We start from the raw sequence: 21,911 nt of genomic DNA on the forward strand, positions 1-21,911 counted from the left end.
GGGATGCCTCAGCTTACCGATATTAAAGATCAATCTGTGTTTCGATTTTATCAGCAAATAACGTTGCCGCTCATGAAAATCAATAAAGATTATAGATACAGGTATCAATGCCGTGTGGTTCCCGGTAATTCACCAATAAAAATAAGAATAGGACCACTCCGTCTCATTCCCATGGATGTCGTAAAAGGCTACTAAGGGGTAGGCTTGTAAACTTGAGATTTCTCTTTTTGGCGATGGGCTTGCAACCTGTCACTATTTGAATCTCAATTCTATCATTAAGCCAAACGGCTGAACGTGGCCTCTCAGTCTTCAAGACTGTTGACTCTGTCAACCCCGCAAGTAGTATTAGGGCGTCGGTGGTCAAATCGGTAAAGTGCTGGTTAAAATACGTGATGCGCATAAAGGCACAGGTTCAAATCCAACATTACTGCTCATTTAGGTAACTAGTTATGTATCCAATACGGATCCACGGATCATTGTAACACGATTCAAAACAACTGAAATAAAATAAAGGTACGTTACTCGCGCGTTTAATACCAGTATTGTTTATAAATAGTATATAACGCAACGCGAAAGTTTAAAATCAGTTATAAAAGTAATCAATAAAAGTTCAAGCAATTTTCCAAACTTATAAAAATAAGAATTTTTTTCATCATCAGTTTTCCAGTAGAAGTCTTCGAAGCATATTAAAACGTCTTAACATAATCGACACACCTTCACAAAACTGGCGAGGAAGGAAGCCATATGTTTCCCGCGTCCGGTGCGTCACCTGGGTCAAGGTTCGGTTCCCGGGCCGTCACGTGCGTAGTAAGCTCAGATTTATGCTTTGCGTGACTTTCATTGTGACCTTACATAATTTTTTATTACGTTTTTATGAGGGAAGTGGAATTTATGTGTAGGTAACTTAAATTTCAACAAACATTGAATATTTTTAAAAGTCGCGAGTCCCTTACGGCTTAGAATGTGTGTGATACAAAACCCGAACTGAGAATTATAAAAAAAAAATTTGACACCCTACGTAAGAGTAATGTTCAGAAGAGCTGCGATGATTCGACAAGAACGCAGTATTACTAAACTTTTCACAAAACCTATTCTGAGCAATAAGAAACGACTGAGAGGGTATATTCCGAGCTACACCCATCTTAGTTTACTACTCATCCGACATCCATTTTAATTTGATCCAAAGGTCCGACTTGCAGAGAATGCCTTGTGGCATTAAGTCCACGTGTTGTACATTTTACGTGCATAAAGTTTAAATAAATAACACTTCGTATACCTGTAAAGGATACGGAGTAAACAGAGTCAATAGAAGGTTACGTTTACCTAGATGGTTGAGATTCAGATAGTGACAGGTTGCTAGCCTTTAAGTAGAATCCCAAGCTAGTAACCCTTTTTTGCTAAAAAACTAACTTTCAGATGTCTTTTTGCATAAACTCTACACTATCGTGATGCGCAGGTAGAGAAGCAATTGGCACATACTACTTATGTGTTTTCGTCGCTACCAACTCCCCAAGCAAGTCACGCGCGACGCCGTTTTTATCGCGCGAAAAACTATCGCTGTTTCGCTTTTTATTATAACGTGAAGCGGGACAGCGACAATTTTCTTGCCTAAAAAGCCTTCTTAAAAAAGCCTTGCATTTGCCAAACTACGAGGGCACCATATAAGCATCAGAACTTTATTTTACAGTAATTAGCTACATGTATACAGATTAGGGAGTGAAATGTAATTAATGGATCTCTCCCTGAAACCTGATCATTGCTGAGTACTCGTATGTTTGTTCACTCCTCCATTTCTCCCACACATTAGGTATTGTGTTTCGCCACTCTAGACCCACAAATGCTTTTAGGGCCAGAAGGTTTAGGGTTACTAACATTATTTGTTATGCGGTCATTAGTTAGCAGCTGTATGGAAGTCGAAGAGGTGATAAATTGCGTTTCTAACATTGTGATATATAGTAATGGACTTTGTTAACTCTACACTTTTATGTAATTAACAAACATAGATCCTAGACAAATACTGCAAATTTAGTTTAAATTAATACTTGCGCTTCTGAATATTTTGTATCTATCAGACAACACAAGCTTAAAGCTTCTTAATGAGAACCGTTTTGAGATTTTAATACGTTCTTTATCACTTAAAAACTATATTCCGACAGGTCCTAAGATACATCCTTGAGGTACTACGAGCTTTTATTGTAATCTGATCACTTTTTCATTTATTTGTTGACTAATTAACTTTTAGTTAGCATCTATCAGCTTTACTCTTTAAGATAACGTGGATTCGTTCCGCGACATTATCTTGAAATAATAACTGTTAATAATTACGGTATCTTTGTATAGGTTGAAGATGTAGTGACAGCAATATAACATTATTATCTTCAACTGTCAACTGTGGCGCCAGAACTTGTATCAGAGTAAATTCAAAACAATAAATGGAAGATGTATTATTAGCATGGAAATCGACGTGGGTCACCACGTCAGCAGCCGTTAAGATATAGGTCACATTTACTGTAGGTAAATTTCATAAATAAATTGAAAATCTGTTAAACTTGGATGAAGTTTAAAATAATAATTGAAGTTTGAAATTGAAAAAATGTAAAATAAGTTACAGTTGGAAAGGATTAGGTCCAAAAATCGTGCTTATATACTAACGTATGCTGTATTCAGTATAAAATAAAATATCATGGAATAAAGATATCACTCATTTAGCTAACTGTAATTAAAATATCTTTAAACTTCCTTCACAAGTATTCATGCATATTGCATAAACTACACGTTTTGTTCCTGTTTGCAGATAAAACTATGTGGATTCCTATTTTTGCATCTGGTATGAGGTAGATTAAAAGAGATTACTAGGTATGGATTTAAGTCCTTTAGTGTTTAACATTTTTTAAGCCCTTATCTGGTCATTTCTAGGATATCAACTATACGTTTCTGGTTGCAATACAAATGTATTCATAACTTATGCACCGGCTACATGATCTTAGTCAATACATACATACATATAATCACGTCTATATCCCTTGCGGGGTAGACAGAGCCAACAGTCTTGTAAAGACTGATAGGCCACGTTCAGCTATTTGGCTTTAAGATAGAATTGAGATTCAAATAGTGACTGGTTGCTAGCCCATCGTCTAAAAAAGAATCCCAAGTATGTAAGCCTATCCCTTAGTCGCCTTTTACGACATCCATGGGAAAAAGATAGAGTGGTCCCATTTTTTTTTTGTATTGGTGCCGGGAACCACGCTGCACTAACCTTTTGGCTAACATGATCGTATATATAGACTGACTAGCTGTGCCCGCGACTTCGTCCGCGTGGAATAGTTATTTTGGGCATCATATTTATTTTTGCAAACATCCTGCTCGGCTTTTTCAATTATAGCGGTCAGGCGGTCACGCGTATTAGAAAGAACGCTGGTTCGCCGTATTAAATGTTTCGCTGCAAATTGCTTATAACGACTATATCTCAAAACCTATTCGTATGATTTATATACTGTAAATGGCAATTTTAGTCTACATGAGAAGCCGAAAGTAATAAACATATTTATTTGGATAACGATTAATACTGAATTAAAGAAAATTGGTTTCAAAATAACTTATGTTTATAATGAAAAAATAATCTTAAAGAATGAACATAAAAGTGGTTATTGTAAGTAAACCTTAAGAGATAGATATATGCTCTCGCGGACTTTTTTGTGGCAAAAAATGAGTACTTCACATCTTTAGTACATTGTTTTACTATATCTTTGTTGGTTTGCGCAGCGTTCGCGTGGAAAGCTCGCAGATGGCCGACTCATTCAACTTTCACCTGCATTGTCGACGTTTCCCGTAGGAAATTCGGAATAAAATGTAGCCTATAGCCTTCCTCGATAAATAGACTATCTAACAGTGAAAGAATTATTCAAATCGGTTCAGTAGTTTCTGAGATTAGCGCGTTTAAACAAACAAACAAACAAACAAACAAACAAACAAAACAAACTCTTCAGCTTTATAATATTAGTATAGATTAATCTGTCTAGTAAGATTCCATCCTTCCAATTATGTCAGTCTCTTCAAGACCAGTTAGAACAAAATTACTCTTATTAATTCTTACACAGGCTATTTTAAGACTAACCAGTTGTAGGCCTTTTAAGGAAGATTGAGAATCAATAAGGTTGTTTTTTGTGTGGTGACACAACAGGTTTGATTCTCGTTAATTAGTAAGTTCATGTGAAGTTGTTACTATCTTATTTCTGACCGGTATCACAGGAATGTCTCTTTCATCTTGAAACAACACCATTGCTTGTCGTTTGATCAAATCTTTTTCGTGACTAATTGTATTTATAATTTTTGAAGACATGTCCCTATTTTTCGGTGTTTCTAATGCTACAATTATAATATTTATTTCATAACAATTCTGAGCATTAGCGTCTTCAGCTTATCAAATGGGAAGAGGTGAAGAGGAAATAATAGGCATATCTTATTTATTATCAATGCTTCAAACACAAAAGGAGCAATGAACGATCGGAAGAAGAAATCCGAAGAAAAAACAGTGAGTTTTTATAAGATTTATCAAATTACTAAGCACATAGCTTCAGAAATAATCCGCAAAAAATATATAACAAGTAATTCAACCAGTACATATTCGATACGATAACGATAAACTTAATTGGAAAGTAGGCTTCGATTACAATAACTGTCAGTTTGTTCGTTGAACTCTTATCGAACATTTACATACAAATTGGCTCGCTGAGGTACGGTTCAAATTATATAATTCGTGCTATGTTTTTAAGAAAGTCTGGTTATATTTTTTTAGCGTTCATTTATAAAAGTATGCGGAATCTTATGAAGTATATTAGTATGTTTAAAAATAACAACGTATGCTAATATTTAACATACATACTTATATATAATCACGTCTATATCCCTTGGTGGACAGAGCAGACAGTCTTAAACGGACTAATAGGCTTAGGCACGTTAAGCTGCTAGGCTTAATGATAAAGCTTATATGAAAAGCGTATAAAAAACCACAAATTAAGTAATAATTTTTTTGGCATTACTGACTGGTGTAGTTAGGGTGGCTCTTACTCGTAGGGATCGTTCGAGGGATTGGTAAGATGGTAGATTGAACTGAGTCATTATATCTAGCACAATACATATTTTGCTAGAAATAAGTAGTGCCCTTATACAATTTCTCTTTCGTTTATGTTCTATTTTTTCTATTTCCTTGATGTACAAAAATACATAAATCAAAAATTGTTGCCAAATAATATTTTTTAAGCAAGTAAAGCTGTTTTGTGTAAATGTTCAAACATCCATCTATAATTAATAAAGTTGACGCTTTGAGGCATCTACATAAGATATTTCCGTTCAAATTTTACCACAAAAATAAGGAAAACAAAAGCCAAATCCAGAGAAAAACGAGAAATTAATCCGAAGACTCTCTAAAATCTTTTGAATTTGTTCTAATAAAACTCCCACAAGTTTTACCCTATTGTTGTTGCAGGGTTTGTGACTATGCCTGACCTTTGCTTTGTAATCATCCCCAGGACAGTGAGTATGCGTCTTTTGTGAGGCTGTCTTTTTTTGAGATTTACAGGATATTTGCTGTGTGGCAAAAACTAATTTATATACGTTACTTTTGTTAATATTACCTCTATTTTAAGTTCTATTTCATATATATATTAAGTTCTATTCATAAGATCAATAGCACTCTATACAGGGTGACATTTAAAACAAAAGGGTGCACCTTTTAAACATAGACTAAACCCATGCTTATGAGCCGTTTGAGCCTATTTTTATTTAAATTAAACTTCATCGTTTTCACATTTAAGAAACCCTCAAAAATTACGTTACACGCTTTATTAAAGACAAAAACTACAAAAAGAAATTAAAACTAAACATGTAAATACATGTCTGAAAAAGAAATTATTTTTCTAGTATCAAGATCAAGTAAAATACAGAGTTGTCGAGATCGCTCAGCTGAATGAATTGTGTCGTTGTCCTCTGAATCTTACGCGTCACTTTTCCGCCGGCCGGTATTGATATTTTGTATTTAGGATCGTGGATGTTGATACTTTTATTTTTTTCGTACTTTCTGAAATATGAACCGATATTTTTCTTTTAACGTTTTTAAATATCCTTTAGATGAGTACACTTAACAGTTAAATTTATGCAGTTGAATTAAAAATCACCCTGTATATATAAAAGAAGATAGCACATCTGGCCGTAGTAACCTTTGAATCTTTTGGCCATTATTTGAACTGACGGATTTATGTCAATGATTTGTTCATTCGGGAAGGTTTGCGCGGGTGTTTTTGTTACGTTTCTTATGTTATTTTTTTATGTAGGGGTCAGTCGGAATCGGTGACATCTCTTTTAGTTACAAACGGCATCATGACATCGACTATCAATTAGTTACACTTTTAGTTCAGTTCTCGTCTCGTCCTTGAAAGAACTGAATCAACGTTACGAATGTGTGCCACGTCGCCTGCATGCTTCTTTCGCTTCATCCACATTCATAACTCCGTTCATGCAAGCTCGTCGATTTCGGGTTCTTTTGACCTGAGGTTTTGGCAAAATTTTGTTTTGTCAATATTTTAGCGTACCAATAATATCGATAATTATTACGCCCGGTAACACTTTACCCAAGCGCGTCGAACCAAGTCGAAAACTTCAATTTACATAATTAATTGCTGTTTAAACGGTAGTTATGTTAAACTATGTTAACAGGATACCTAACATTTTCACACTTCACGCATACATGGACATATGCCTAGTTAATTTACAATTCCAGTTTCTTTTATTAAGAAGGCATTAATGTGTTTGCGAGGAGGGATAGTGGAATGTATGTAAACTACACTCCGTATACCCTCCAAACAATTTTAAATTCTAAACTCCTCGACACTTACAAAAATTAAAAACGACTAAAGAAAAAAAGACAATAATGATCTTGTACAGCTACAAATGAATATTGGGTGTTATATTAGAAGAGTCTTAAAATTGACATGTAGAGATAACAGCTTGCACCTCCGATTAATTTTTTTTTTTTTTTTTTTTTGGACAAATTATAGATAAACATCCAATACCCAGGCCAAACAGAAAAAGTTCTTTTCTCATCATGCCCTGGCCGGGATTAGAACCCGGAACCTCCGGTCTCACAGACAAGCCTACTGCCGCTGCGCCACAGAGGCCGTCAATTAACATTAAGATCTCAAAAAAAAAGATTAATATTTCGTCAATTTTATAATTCACCAGAAATGCGCTTAAATGAATTGATAGTGAGGTGCACCTGCAACTATCGATTATCGATATCGGCGACGTAGGCAGTAAAGCCGAGCACGTAGCTGCGATAAATATATAAAAGAAATTTCAGCGCAGTCTTACTTTGTAAATTATTGCGTGGTAGATGAGAGTTTCAAATTAGAAAAGTTTGGTAAGAAAACCTATTTATATGACGAAGTGCACTTTAATCTTTAAGAGTACGAAGACAAATTATAACTACAAAGTAATAACTGCATAACTGAGATTGATTGCATTTTTAATGAGTTTGTTTGTGAGTCCTGATCTAACAAGTTGAAATAAGCTGCTTTTTACTTGGAATCAAATTATTCTGCATAATTATATCTTACAAAATAAACATGAAGGGATCGAGGCAAGGGGCAAAATGCGTCTCTTCTTAAAATATATAAAATAATTTTACATTTAATTAAGTAGTTTAAACTAATTTCACAAATTTTAGTTGAATGGTTTATTTAACTAAAATTATGGTTCATTTGCATTTGAATCACCACGATAAGCATAAAATAATTTAAGTCTTTCTTAACACTATATGATGTTTGATTGTGCTTCAGAATACACGTGCTAAACAGACAGATTGCCTAAGTAACTTTCATATGTCATATTAGAATACATAAATATAAAGAAGACTGAGTTATTACAGGGCACTCCTAAAATCAGGGCGTCTAGATATATTACGTAATCCACCGACCCAGCCCGTCCTTTTATTACCTAGTCTACCACGCAATATTGTCATTCGCTGTTATTTTAATTTCGGTTTTTATAATGGCTGCTTTATATCTCAAAATTTATTCGCTCGTCAGATGGAAAAATGCTGACTTATATTTAAAGCTTAGTTGGTGTAGTTCAAGAAAATTTAAGATTTAAAACGAAACGAACAAATTCTATCATTAGGACAAACAGCTAAGCGTGGCCTGTCAGTCTTTCAAGACTGATGGCTCCGGCTACCACGCAAGGTATATGGACGTGATTATATGGGTGGTTGGATGGATGGAACAAATATTTTGCTATACAAAGTCAATGTCGAAATATTCGGTTAATTTAATTTCGGTTAATTTAATTTAATAAAGTCAATGTCAAAATAAAACCGAAAATAACAATCTTCAAGCTCAACAATTTACAGTTACGGCAAATAAGAGAGCGGTTACTTGTCCGTGTGTCTCAAATCAGTAAAAAAAGGGTTGAAAAAATCCGTGGCATGTTTTGTGCAAAGGTCTGTGGAGCGTGAAATGAAATTGCCAGGCTGTTAGATTTTCGATAAATAATTCTACATAACGGTTAGAAGAGAATACTTTTTACTTGACAATTATTTTCTGCTTTCAATCTTACAGTTATTTTAACTTAAGTTTGTGACACCCAAATTTGTGAGACACAAATGTGGTTCGTTATCAAAAGTTATGTTTAAAAATAAAAGAGTAACTGCCAGTTGCAACGTCTGCTTAATATTTTGCTAAAGGATTATATAAAAAGGTTTACGGTCACGGCTCAATCAGGTAAACATTTTGACACAATAATAACACAAGATTAATGTAACGTTACGTCATAAGCGAACGTTTCCGACTGTGTTGTGTAACTAATTTTGCCAAATTGTACAACATGACTTGGACTTTTTTGGCAAATGGGAAAAATAATAATTATAATTGTAAAAATTTTCTAATGGCGTCATAAAAATACAATCATATAGACTAATGAGTTGGAAAAGTAGTAAACGTCAAAAAGAAAAAAAAATACATTCAAAACGTAACCAACACTGAGGATGAATTTAACTTAGTTTTTAATAGAAAAAACATCCTCAAGGCACTATCACATTCAAGTGTTTCTCAAACTCTGACACAATAATTTAATTAAAAGCTATACAATAGAGTCGTAAGATGGTCGGTTACATTGTTCTACAAGCATCTGCCTGCGCAGAATGCTCCGATTTACCTGCATAACATCTGCCTCACAGTCAGTTCCTTTGTACGGTTCCCTTCGCGAATAGATTACGAAATCTTTAATGTCGAGCGCGAGCGCAACCCTAATCTTGAGTAGTGAGGTCATCGCCTCGATTTTTATCAGTCGATATTTTGTTTTCAATTATGATTAACAATTTATCCGTCGTGCAATTAAGGTAATCGTACGATTATTCGTGATATTTTAATGTCAATCAACTGTAAGTAGAGCATAAATTTGAAGTTGTTTTTTTTTTTTTGCTAAATGTGCCTATAATTTGTTAAATGGTGGTAAAAAAAAAACAAAAACGCAGTTATTATAATTACTTTACTTGTATTTTGGAAGGACGCGGATTCAAAAAGAATTGGTTGAAAACAGCGAAGATTCGAATTAAAAAACCTTCTATAAAATTACATGTTATCTCCGAGATGATGTTTGTTTAGCAATGGAAACAACGAACAGAAACTACCACAAGAATCTAAGACAAATAAAGATTTTCACAAAAATATGTACTCTATGATAAGAAAGAGATTTCCTACACCTGAAATATCGGGAATATAGCAAGTTCTTAAATACGAATTTGAATATCAGTTACAATTTAGCAATTTAGTTCTTTTTATTTTATTCCCTTAAGAATATTTATCGATATTTGTTTTATCGGAACCCCAACACTAACCTGTCCCTTCGTCTTGATGCTTTTTAATAAGCATAATTACATGTTTTACCGATACGTGAATTTTTCGGTTTGAAGGATCATTATTAAGTCATTTATCGTCAGTTACCATGGAAACGCCCACAAACTATACTTCGCAGCGGGGTGCGGATTCGCACACTCTAATGATATGTTTTGATGTTTTGAGTCGGTGTTTGAATTAATTCATTCATAATTCCATTAAACACGATCGCTTTGTTGAACTAATTTCACTCAAAAGCAAAGTTTGTGAGAACGGATGAAATTTTTAATGCACCGATTTTACGGCTAATTTATATTAATGAAATTTAAATTATTTTCGTCATACATTTTGAACCTTTAACCATTGTAGTTAGTAATTATTTTAAGCTGTAAGGAAATAAGTATTGTTTAAGTGTTCACATTACGAATAGGGTCAAGTTTAACTAGGTAACTGTATTTACATAAGCAGAGACGTAAGTACAGTTAAGCACATTACATTACGGTATAATCATTCTTGCATGTAAAAGAAGCTAAAAAGCAATTAAACATAATTTGAAAGATATTTACCATATGTAAATTATAAATCTGAATTTCATTTCAAAATTAATCCATGCAGTTAACGCTTGCGCGTATTATTACTATTGTATTTTAGGGATAAGGAAGTGATACTAGTAATACTAGAAACTCTCTTTTATATTTTGTACGTAATTTCAAACTTCAGCTAGAAATAATTATCGTTTTGTTTATCTCGCTGAAGAATAAAAATACAAGTAAAAAAAATTTCTTCGGAAATAAAATAAAAAATAGTAATGCGAAAACTTATATCGATAGTCGACTTAGCACGTGTCGATCGTATCGTCGAATGCGATACAGCGGAGTAACAATGGCTTCCGTTTCCTGCGGCCACGTGCGTTCGCGCACCGAAACGACTTCACGAGATCAAGGTGGAAATTATTTGTAGAAATGTTTATATTCTCGTTAGTGTTAGTTAATATTATTTAGTTAACTTTTTTTTGGTCAGTTGACAAATACACCACCATTTTTGCAGTAACGTCTTTTGCTTGAATTTTTTATTTATTTAGTTACAAAATTATTTGTTAAAGAACAATTCACATGCGCTAGTATCTACTCGTTGAAAAGAAAATTTAAACGATGGATACTTTAATGATATAATTGAGATTCAAATAGTAACAGGTTGCTAGCCCATCGCCTCGAAAAGAATCAAAAGTTTGTAAGCCTATCTCTTAGTCGCCTTACTTACTTCGTATCGCTTAATAATTGTCAAAACGTATGGTTTAACAACATTGGTTGACGTCAAAAGAAGATGGAGGAGAGATGGAGTGGTCCTATTCTTTTTTGTATTGGTGCCGGGAACCACACGGCACAAATAGCTGAGCGTGGCCATTCAGTCTTTTCAAAACTGGTGGCTCTGTCTGCCCCGCGCGGGATATATATGATACTTTAAATAAGTCTTTAAAACAGACCCACAATTGGATTCCTTCTAATGAATAAAAACAAAACGAAAAAATATATTTAACAAACAAATTATTGAAGTTTGTTTTCCACAACGTAAGGACTGGAATAGATTTCCTAAAACGAACTCTGGGTCAAAAGGGTCACTGAAAATCAGGTCGCGAGACTGTCAACTCGCATTTTAACTGTTCCTTTAACGCTAAATATACAGACACTCTTTGTTGTTATGTTGTCATATCGAGTTGCGAAACCCAGACTGTAAATGAAAATTATATTGGAAGATTCGGAAAATTTATTAAGTAAATATCAAAATATATTTTCATATAAGTAAAAGCTGTTATCCAGTGCTCTGCTATCTTTTAATTGTAATATAAAATATAGCCTATGTTAACCTTCAGATAGTTTATTTAAATATTTTTAAGTAGTTAAGAATAAATATCTACTAATAATTACAAATCCAAAAATAACAAGTCTGGTTGGACATTGACAGATTAAAATGAAACCCAATTCTCACTGCCATTGCCAAAGTGGTATTAAATATTAATAGGATGAGAAAACTTCTGAAACAGAAGCCAACCTTTAGTAATTATTAAAGCGCATAGCGTGACGGAGGTCACACAAATTAGAATACAAATTGCTACTAATATATGATAATAATTCGAATGACATTAAACTCTATTGTCATCCGCGTATGGTTGACGTTTTAATGTTGGGATTAAAGGAACGCGAATCACAGCAGTGCAAATTGCAGGAAGTAAATGTCGTCATATATTTTATCGATATCGATAAACTAAACATTAGATTTGGAAATGTTACATTAGTTACTACAGAACTTAACAGCAGTTTATTAAAGTGTTTGTTATTACAAAACCTCTAGTCTATGTTACACGGTTGCATCTTCACGACCATGCTTTCGGCTCCGGAGTCTGCTTTCTTACAATTCTCTCCACATTACTCACACTTACCACATGAAATACACTTTTCGATTTTATTCTGCTTTAATATTAAAAATATTAACAACCTAAAAAAAAAATATAAAGCCGATTTTGAACTGTTGTTAATATCATTTATGAATCACCGCTATGACAATGCAGACAGGCAGTCAATTACTCATTTCTTTTATCAGACTAAGATTGTTATCGACAAAGAGCCAACACTATGTATTCAGTAATAATGTCGTCGCAGATATATCGATAGTTAATATCACGGTAGCTGTGTTGGGGTCGATATCTCGCTTCATTTGTCGACGTACCAGAATAGGGTTGGCAAATTAATTTCAAATGAATGAATTTAAATCACTAAAATATCTATAGCCTTTATTTTACAATAAATAAAATTGCAGCACGAAAAATTTGGAAAACAAATGTCATATCTATAGTGAAAATTAAAGAAAAAATACTATATGACTGTCTCAATATTAATAATATTATGTTGTGACAATTAGTGACAGGGCGTGCCGTATAATAGGACAAAGTGGATGAAAATAACAAAAAAATGTAATAAATTTATAAGGAAATTTTATTTTGTACTTGAATATGAAAAGTAAACAAAAAATTGACTAAGCCTTCACGGTCCATCCGACAAATCACCTTGTAATTACGACATTGGACGTAACTGGAACATTATAATTCTTTGTTGATTTATCAAATTTCATGATGATAAATTACCGAAGCAGTACCCAAAAAATTATTAAATATTGTATGAACAAACCAATATGCTTTTTGGAAATTCTCGCCTTAATTACGTAAAAAATTGACCAAACTTAAAATTAATACATTAATTTATTGCAGGCCGTGGTTCCAGGCACCAATAAAAAAAAGCGTAGTAAAAAGAAACAGCTGAACGTGGCCCATCAGTCTTTTCAAGACTGTTGGCTCTGTCTACTCCGCAAGGGATAAAGACGTGATTTTTTTTGTATATTTATGTTTTTCAAATTCATAACGGCAAAAATATTACTATATATTTGAAATTTTAATATTTCTGAAATAAACTGACATTGTAGGTACAAAACAATGCTTTGAATCAAATCAAGACGGTTTTCTTTAAAGGAAGTGAAAAACAGACAAACAAAACATCGTCTCGAAAAAGTCGACAGTTCGCAGCCCTGACTTCCGCTCAGCGTTCGCATCCGTTGCAATTTATTTGTTTTAAACGAGTGTTCACATACGCAACGTTATTAACGTTGGCTATAAATTCACAATTTTATATATGAAACGCACGGAGCCTACTTGTATTAACGGAATTTCTCCTTGTGCAGTAAATGAAACCAGTTATCAAATCACAATTAAAGCCTTGATTTACGAACATATATTTCTTTAGTAATAAACTTGTAAATAATGACCAAATTGCAAGGTAATAGAAAAAGCAACAAATTATTAATGATGGCTCTCTGCACATTTAACACATAACATTTACTAACCATTAGGGCAGTAAACGTAACATGTTAAAGCTCTTTCAGGCTTCTTTCACAGTTAACGAGATTGCATTGTCGCGAAAAAACGCTTCCTCGAAAAATAGGTCAACCGTCAACTACCAAGCCTCCGCAAAATGGCTTCCTGGGCCAGCTAGGCGTTCCATTTTCTTTGCCCCTTCTGGTTTTAAGCTTTTGAAATTGGAACGGGGATAGACTCGAGCCGTCAGGTTGGCAGCACTTTTATTTCTTTTTAAAATTTCGCGGTCGAATTGTCAATGGTCACAGTTTTTAGTGGCAGTGACTATTTATACTGAATCGATTAGTCGAATTTGTTGTTGTATTGAAGTTTTAAATCAGCATGAAAGTGTTCAAAGCGATTGAACTCTTCAGATGAGAGTAATTCAGTTATATTTTATTCTTTAGTTATATTTAGCCAGCTCTAGAAATCAAAATATCTTTGGAAAATAAATAAAAGATTTGTTGACTGCATTATTCATTTCTCTTTCGTTTGAGTTCTATTCTTAAAGTTGTTCCTTGATGTACATAAATATATACATAAATAGAATCACATCAAAATATGTAAGGTCGTAAAAGCGTTTGAGTCACCGCAAATGACGACATACTCGTATCAATTATCCATTTGATACATTCGTCTGCCTAGTGAATGACTGCATCGACTATATCGTCAACGGTGCTATGAGTACGGCAAACGTGACGAAAATCTTACTCGACGGTCATCACTCACTTCTTCACTACATAGTATAAAACGAAGTCGATTCCCGCTTCCCGCGTTGTATGTATGCTTTTATCTTAAAAACACAACGGATTTTGATGCGGTTTTTTTTCATACTAGATAGTGTGATTCAGGAGGAAGGTTTATATGTTTAAATTCTACCCGTGCGAAGCCGGGGCGGGTCGCTAGTTATTATATATTATTTTAGTAAACATTTTAGATGATTTCAAATCTTTCATTCAAAAACTACTGAACACTGAGAAATTATATTATTTTTGAAAATACGTTACATGTAAGTTATAATTAGCGATCTCATACTCGCCTATAGGCGTATAAATACCTAAAATAATCATAATTTCAGTTTCATTGTCAAAAGATAAAAACATACCTGTCACAACTAAGCGGGAATTTTCCGCCTCCATCTTTTCTTTAGCTGGTGTAAGGCTGGTGTTATTCCAGGTATTCCCGTTGGGAAAATGAATTTCACCAGTGTCAGGCCTATACGAAAACACGCCCAAAGCAATAGGCGTGCGGAACCTTTTCAATAACATACGGCTTTGGACGACCCCAATAAATTGTCGGGCGGCGCGCGGCAAGAGAGGAAGCGACAGCGGATATGTTTTACGACTCCTGATATATAAACTTCTGAGAATTATTTTATGATAACACAGAGCGAGTCTTCCGAGGAATTGGGGACTGTGGACGGGCACTCACTCCATACAAATGTAGCCGATCTAGAAAATCGACGTAAATTACTTTAATGAGCGTTTTATTATTTCTTGATGAGTTGTGTAGACAAAGCCATCGTTAACTATAGTCGCTGCACTTTGTTGAGTGCATTATATATATATGATCTTATTTCTGTGCAAAATAAATAATTCATCACACAACCCGGTCATTTCTCTTTTAAATCTATGTAAGATGCCTAGAAAGATAAATAACGAAATATTTAGGTAAGATGTCTTTTAAGGAGATATATAAGATTAATAAACGCGACTAAGGGATAGGCTTATAAACTTGGGATTATTCTTTTAGGCGATGGGCTAGCAACATGTCACTAGTTGAATTTCAATTTAATCGGTAAGCCACACAGCTGAACGTGGCCTATCAGTCTTTTCAAGACTGTTGGCTCTGTAGACAGAGGATTAGAGATCCCCGCAAAGGATATAGACGTGATTATATGTATGTATAAGATTACTAATGTTCTATTTTGTGGCTCGCCCGCTTCCGCCTATCGCAGACACCACAATAATCGCGGCACCATTAAATGAATTTATTATGAGTTTGCGCCCGGAACTTTAGTAATTTTCGATAGTGTACTTTATGTGATAGGTTTATTCTCGTAACTAATGTCAGTTGACGGGATCTTTCACAGTTCTTATGGCAATTTCGGAATATAAAAGAATCATTTGTTTATTCAACTTCACTTAGTACCTAGCAGGAAATTTTACGTCAATAATATCATATCAATCAGACAAAAGAACAAAACAATTTTTTTTTTATATTTACATACATACATATAATCACGTCTATATCACTTGCGGGGTAGACAGAGCCGACAGTCTTGAAAAGACTGATAGATCACTTTCAGCTATTTGGCTTTTAAGATAGAATTCAGATTTAAATAGTAGCAGGTTGCTAGCCGATCGCCTACAAGAAGAATCCAAAGTTTATAAGCCTATCCCTAAGTCGCCTTTTACGACATCCATGGGAAAGAGATGGAGTTGTCCTATTCTTTTTTCTATTGGTGCCGGGAACCACACAACACATGTTTTATGCCAAAAAATAGTGTAGATTTTCTGAAATTACACGAAAATAGATCATATCACTCTTTGCATTGTACTCAAGCATAGATTTCGAGATTGCAATCTGCTCTCGGCCGAAACAATGAGACGCCACATTGCCACTGAACCGTCAATTGGATCCAGGCCAGTCGTCTCAGATCTGCATTCCGACCATGTGGAGTCACCGCACCTTGATTGAGGTATTGCCTTCTGAAGGACGTTGCTTGGAGTACCACATACTATTTAGGTACAATCTTACTCTAATGTACAGGTTATTTATTTACATTTCCTTCGATATATCCACAACACACATTTCCTTCGATATAAAACAAACAATAAACCATACTAGCTATTCATAAAATAAAATAAAAATACTCTAATTAACTCAGATGTCCAATAGGCAATATGCAATGCAACTTTTAGGCCAACGAATTGTGTACTCATTAGAACATTAAAGACTCACTGACTACTTTGTAAATGTCATTTCATTAAAAATTTAAATTGTCACCAATTAATTAATCATAATATAATTATTATAATTATTATCATAATAGCTTTTTCCTATAATATGAATAGCAGCTAAACATGGCTTGTGACTTCCAGCTCTGTCTACTCCGTTAGGTATAATTACGTTTAATGTGTGTGTTATAAAATTGAACCTATTATGATGATAATTCTAGACCGTACAGCTTATTCTGAATGGCTTTGATCAGTGTGGTGCATTTGGACTGCTTCCAAGTTGCATATGGTGTGATGGCTTGGGCACCAGGCCAGGCATATCGACAACTAGAATAAGTTACTTAAATTATTTGGATAAAAATATTGAACACCGAATAAGGTACACTAAAACTCTACTGATTGTATGAACTTTATGTTTTAAAGATGAAAAAACGTTTTTTTTTAAATTAAGTAATAAAAATATAAAAACAAATGTTAATAATTTAATTCTCATTGTTATTCGTGATGACAACGATACATCACTTATTCTTTTTTTTTAAATCAAAGCAGGTTAACGAGACACTACATGTGGCCAGTAATAAAAAAAAAATTGCGAGTGAATCGACTACATGGATCTTCGATGTGTCGCGTCTCGTCTCTAGCAATTTTATGAGTTCTATATTTTTAGTTCTCACGCTTGGAGTTGTTAGCTAAGCTGTTAAGGTCAGCCATATTTATAACTGAAAAATGATAATACAAAATGTTGTCTTTATTTAACATTTCTTTTAAAGTCATACATAACCTTTGACCATAATGCGGGGGACATTTTATAAATTAATCTCATTTCTTTTTAGTGATCTTACAGTTTAAAGTATTTTTAAGACTTTTAGGTAAGGTGTGGTTTATGTATGTTCACATTCTCATTCTATATTCCTGTATATTCTCAGTGAAATAGGGCACATCTCTATTTCTCTCGCAGGAATTGAGCAATCCGAGAATGCAGGTGACGCGGAAAATTCTCGATAAGTGGGATAACGTTTTAAATGTATGGATAACAGGGATATTCCAGTTGAAGGGAAACCCTCGTTGGGGTAGGCAGACTGTAAACATTAACCTTGTACTTGATTAAACCTTTTTAGGTCAGTGATGTCCATTGAACCGGGGGTATCGGTGACACACCCATGCCTGCCATGCATGTGATTCCGATGGACAATTTACTAATTAGGCTGCTAATGAAGACGTTATAATTAATTAATAAGGGATAATAAATTTATTTTTATTGTCAATCAACTTTATTTAATATTAGACCGACTAAGGGATAGGCATACAAACTTGCGATTCTTTTTTAGGCGATGGGCTAGCAACCCGTCACTATTTGAATCTCAATTCTATCATTAAGCCAAACAGCTGAACGTGACCATTCAGTCCTTTCAAGACTGTTGGCTCTGTCTACCCCGCAAGGGATATAGACGTGAACATGTGTATGTGTGTATGTATTAATCCCTTAAAGACGCGAATAGTCTTTCTTTATAGGTGATCATTTATTAATGTGACGAGCGTCAAAAAGCCGCGGTACCGTCTTACCTAAAAATAGGCAAAAATCTACCATATACATATTGCGTTACAAATTTAAAAAATTGGATGATCAAAGTAGGTATTTACAAATATATTTTAAACTCGCTGGTCGATGTTCATATGGAGATACGTTAGAAATAATCTTAGTCTAATTAAATTAAAATCAATTAGACATATTTAATCAGCAATCGGGCTTAATTAAATTCCCCTCAAAGTGGCACGTGTCAAAATAATATATTCGTACCTTTTGACCCCACCTACACGTTTTACCCCAAGTATATTTTTATTGACCAATTACTTGGTTGCACCTGGTTGCAGTAAATGTCACAGTTTTACGTTACACAAGACCAATTTCTGTTGAACTCAAGACACATAGAATTTACAACGAGAAGAAGTGGCACATGACACTGGTAGCTCTTAGTATGTTGTCTTGCAATTAATGTAGTTAAATTAGAATTCTTTCTCTGGTATTTGCGACCGTTAACAGAATATCGGAAGCCATATTAGTTGTTCTAATTTAAGGTTTCGATATATACTTGTAGCAATATACCAGAGTGCTTTGTGGCAGAGGAGAATAGGAACGCTTCATTTTCGTCGAATTAAGCGAATGTAGTCGATAGCAACTAACGAATTAAAGCGCGTAAGTGCACTAAAAAGTTTACCCACAATATAAATTAAATAAACATTGAATTTGGAAAAACCTTCATCTTTGTTTCATCACAATTTTTGACAACAAAGATGAAGTAACGTCAGCAAAAGAAATATACATAAAATGCCAATCAATAAGAAAGGTGAAAACTAGATCAATTTGTTTTTATTGCAATTAGTAAAAAAAAAAATTAAGTCATCTTATGGGAATCATGTCAAATGCAGTTTATTTACACATAAAGTCATAAACGCTGATACCAAGCCATGTGTGGACTGAAAAGAATACTTTGCAACATGTGGATATCATGCTTGTTACTCGCATGTGGGAAAATATACCTTGAGTTACAAAAACAATAAGACACTAATTAAAAAGACAACGGCAGGATAATTAGCCAAAAAGAAACAGAGAGATTTCTTGAGATATAAAATAATTTAAGGCCCAATAGACACTTTTTTAATATTATGACAATAAATTAAAAATCAAATAATATCCCCAGCTGTGAATTCAGATCGTTCGAGAAAATACACACGCCCCGTTTCTGCTATATACATATATTTTTGCAATTTTATAGCGATATAATATTTTTTTCATAAAAAGAAGTCTTTATTACAGTCACAAATTCTTTTCTCTCTTTTTGTTAGTGTTTTTTGACGACTATTAGTTGTTGAAAATAGAGAATCTGTTCATATTTTGAAGAATAATAAATTCCTTCATCCACAGTATTATTAGTATTATTCCCATCAGATTAATTTTAATTTTATAATTTCTCCATGCCTGCTAAATTATTATCTATGTATAAATGTTTGTCGACGCAAAAACTAAACACACTATGCACAGTCAACTAATGAATTTAAAATTAACCAAGATAATACCAATTAAGGTGGTCAATTAGCTGATGAAGAATAACAATCAGAAGACAATGCTAACCACGGAAGACTATTTGTAAAGCAAACAACGTGATAATAGGATTCGTGCTGAATTATCCATCAAATCGTGTAATGAATTATGGATTTGTAGAATAGATGATTTCTAATGTCAATAGCCGTCAAGGTAAGCGATTGATCTCACGATGCACCTGAAGTTACATCAGAGATTGAAATTATGGAGACAATTAACTTTCTTGAAAATATAAACCAATGTAATTATTATCGGGAAACAGTAAAATAATAATAACTTGTAACAGCACCCAGCTAAGCTTAACTAGACTAAATAAGTATAATTAAGAAAATATTTCACACACCTGCTTATATAATATTTAATATTACTTATATATAAATTTTAAGTGTCCTTAATTACCGTTAATATAGACAAGGCATACCTAATAAAAAATAAGTAGTTACACACCATTTCTAAAATTTACTTAATCTAGTAGCAGAAACTAGTTTCATAATGGATCATTTCATACCAAATAAGTATATGTGAGTAAAGCAGTACCAGGAAATAATGCAGCCAGGTAAAATATAGTAAAGCTGACCGACAACCAACAATTCCATAAAAGTAAAATATGTTTTCACATAACAACTGAATCGTACAAAATTGACATGAAATTACGAAGAACATGTTATTAATCACTCGATAAAAATATCACAATTTCGGCATGTTACGAAATGACGTAATTAGGTACTAAATCATACTCTACCACTCACCGGACTTCCGTTTTTCATTGACCAACACCAATGACTTGGTGCGCTTCACCCTCAAGGATCGCCTCCTAATAGATCTCATCAGAGCCTCAGGCATTCGAGAGAATCTTGGAGAATCAACCCTTTTTTCGGGCATGAAAAAATTCTTCACTGCCAGCATCGTCATTATAAATGTCTACTAAATTTAAATTCCGAGGTTCTAAATTTAAACTTCTCAAAAGATTTCCAGAAGGAAATTCATATTTGAAATTCGATTGTCAATATCACTTTAAACATCGCCATCGCTTAATCATTTGGATCGAAGCCAAATAGACCTGCACCAAAACACAATTATAAGTATTTTACGGGCGAATTAACATCACAAGGTCGACTTGAACAATCGTAATTCACTATTGTATAATCACTTCCAATTATTCGGTTTTCAATTTTCTCTTTACTTCCTTTAACACTGACCGTAATCTCGTCTATTGTTTAAATGTTAATGGCGTCACTATTGTTCTTGTGATCACTATTCGAGTCACGGGACGTTATCCTGTCGCCTTGTAAGGATCAGTCCTAGATATTGTTCGATTGTGAGTTCGGATCGCGAGCACAGTTCACGGCGGAATTGGACACGTGCGTCCTTTAGAGAAGCGTAGCACGAACTGCGGATTCAGCTTGAAGGCGAGAGAGGGGAGGTTTCCCCGCCTCGATATCTGTTATCAAAATTCACCTAGTATGCACTGCACAATGCTTAAGGTCGAATGGATTTACAATTGTTGATAACCGTGAACAAGGTTAATCGAATAGTCTATTTGAATGAAAGAATATCAGTTTAAATGAATTCATAGTTAATTCGTAATTTTTTCCAAGACTTGTCAAACTTTTGAAGAAGAGAAATAAAATTATATTACCGAACCAAGTTTATATTATGTATATGGTGCGTTTATTTTGTTTTCCCCAATGTCATAATTAAGGAAGAACAATTTAATAACATTGGCCTACATATGTCTGCATTTTAGATTACAGGGCGCATTCCATTCATTTAAACTTTAGTTTGGAGTCATAACTTTGCTGTTATGATGGAAATTTTGTTACTAATCTACAATTTTTTCAGTAATAATCATAATTAAGAAAGAAACAATTTCTAGATCAAGTTTTAAGCAGGTTTGTTAAACTAATAAATTATTATATAGAAGATGTCCAATTAGCGTAGATATTCCTACATTTATTGTGAGAATTGGAACTTCATGAACGATCCCAAGACGTGTCTAATACTAGAACAAATGTGAGAAAACGACACGCATCTCCTTCATTATGATATTTCTGTCAGTTTCATAC

General features: G+C 33.9%; 1 protein-coding gene across 3 annotated transcripts in view; it reads right to left on the reverse strand.

Annotated features, from left to right (window-relative positions):
• Positions 1–21,911, reverse strand: part of LOC106132498 (centaurin-gamma-1A) — a 214,968-nt gene that overhangs the window by 43,824 nt on the left and 149,233 nt on the right. The window contains exon 1 of one of the 3 annotated variants that reach the window (XM_060945752.1): positions 20,595–21,224. The exons of the other annotated variants lie outside the window; for them this stretch is intronic. Within the exon in view, the coding sequence (XP_060801735.1) occupies positions 20,595–20,757 (163 nt within the window). The 5' untranslated portion in view covers positions 20,758–21,224. Of the gene's footprint in view, positions 1–20,594; positions 21,225–21,911 lie in introns of those variants that run through there. 3 annotated transcript variants of the gene reach the window in all.

The sequence above is a fragment of the Amyelois transitella genome, chromosome 9 (assembly GCF_032362555.1).
Source record: "Amyelois transitella isolate CPQ chromosome 9, ilAmyTran1.1, whole genome shotgun sequence".
Classification (NCBI taxonomy): Eukaryota; Metazoa; Arthropoda; class Insecta; order Lepidoptera; family Pyralidae; genus Amyelois; species Amyelois transitella.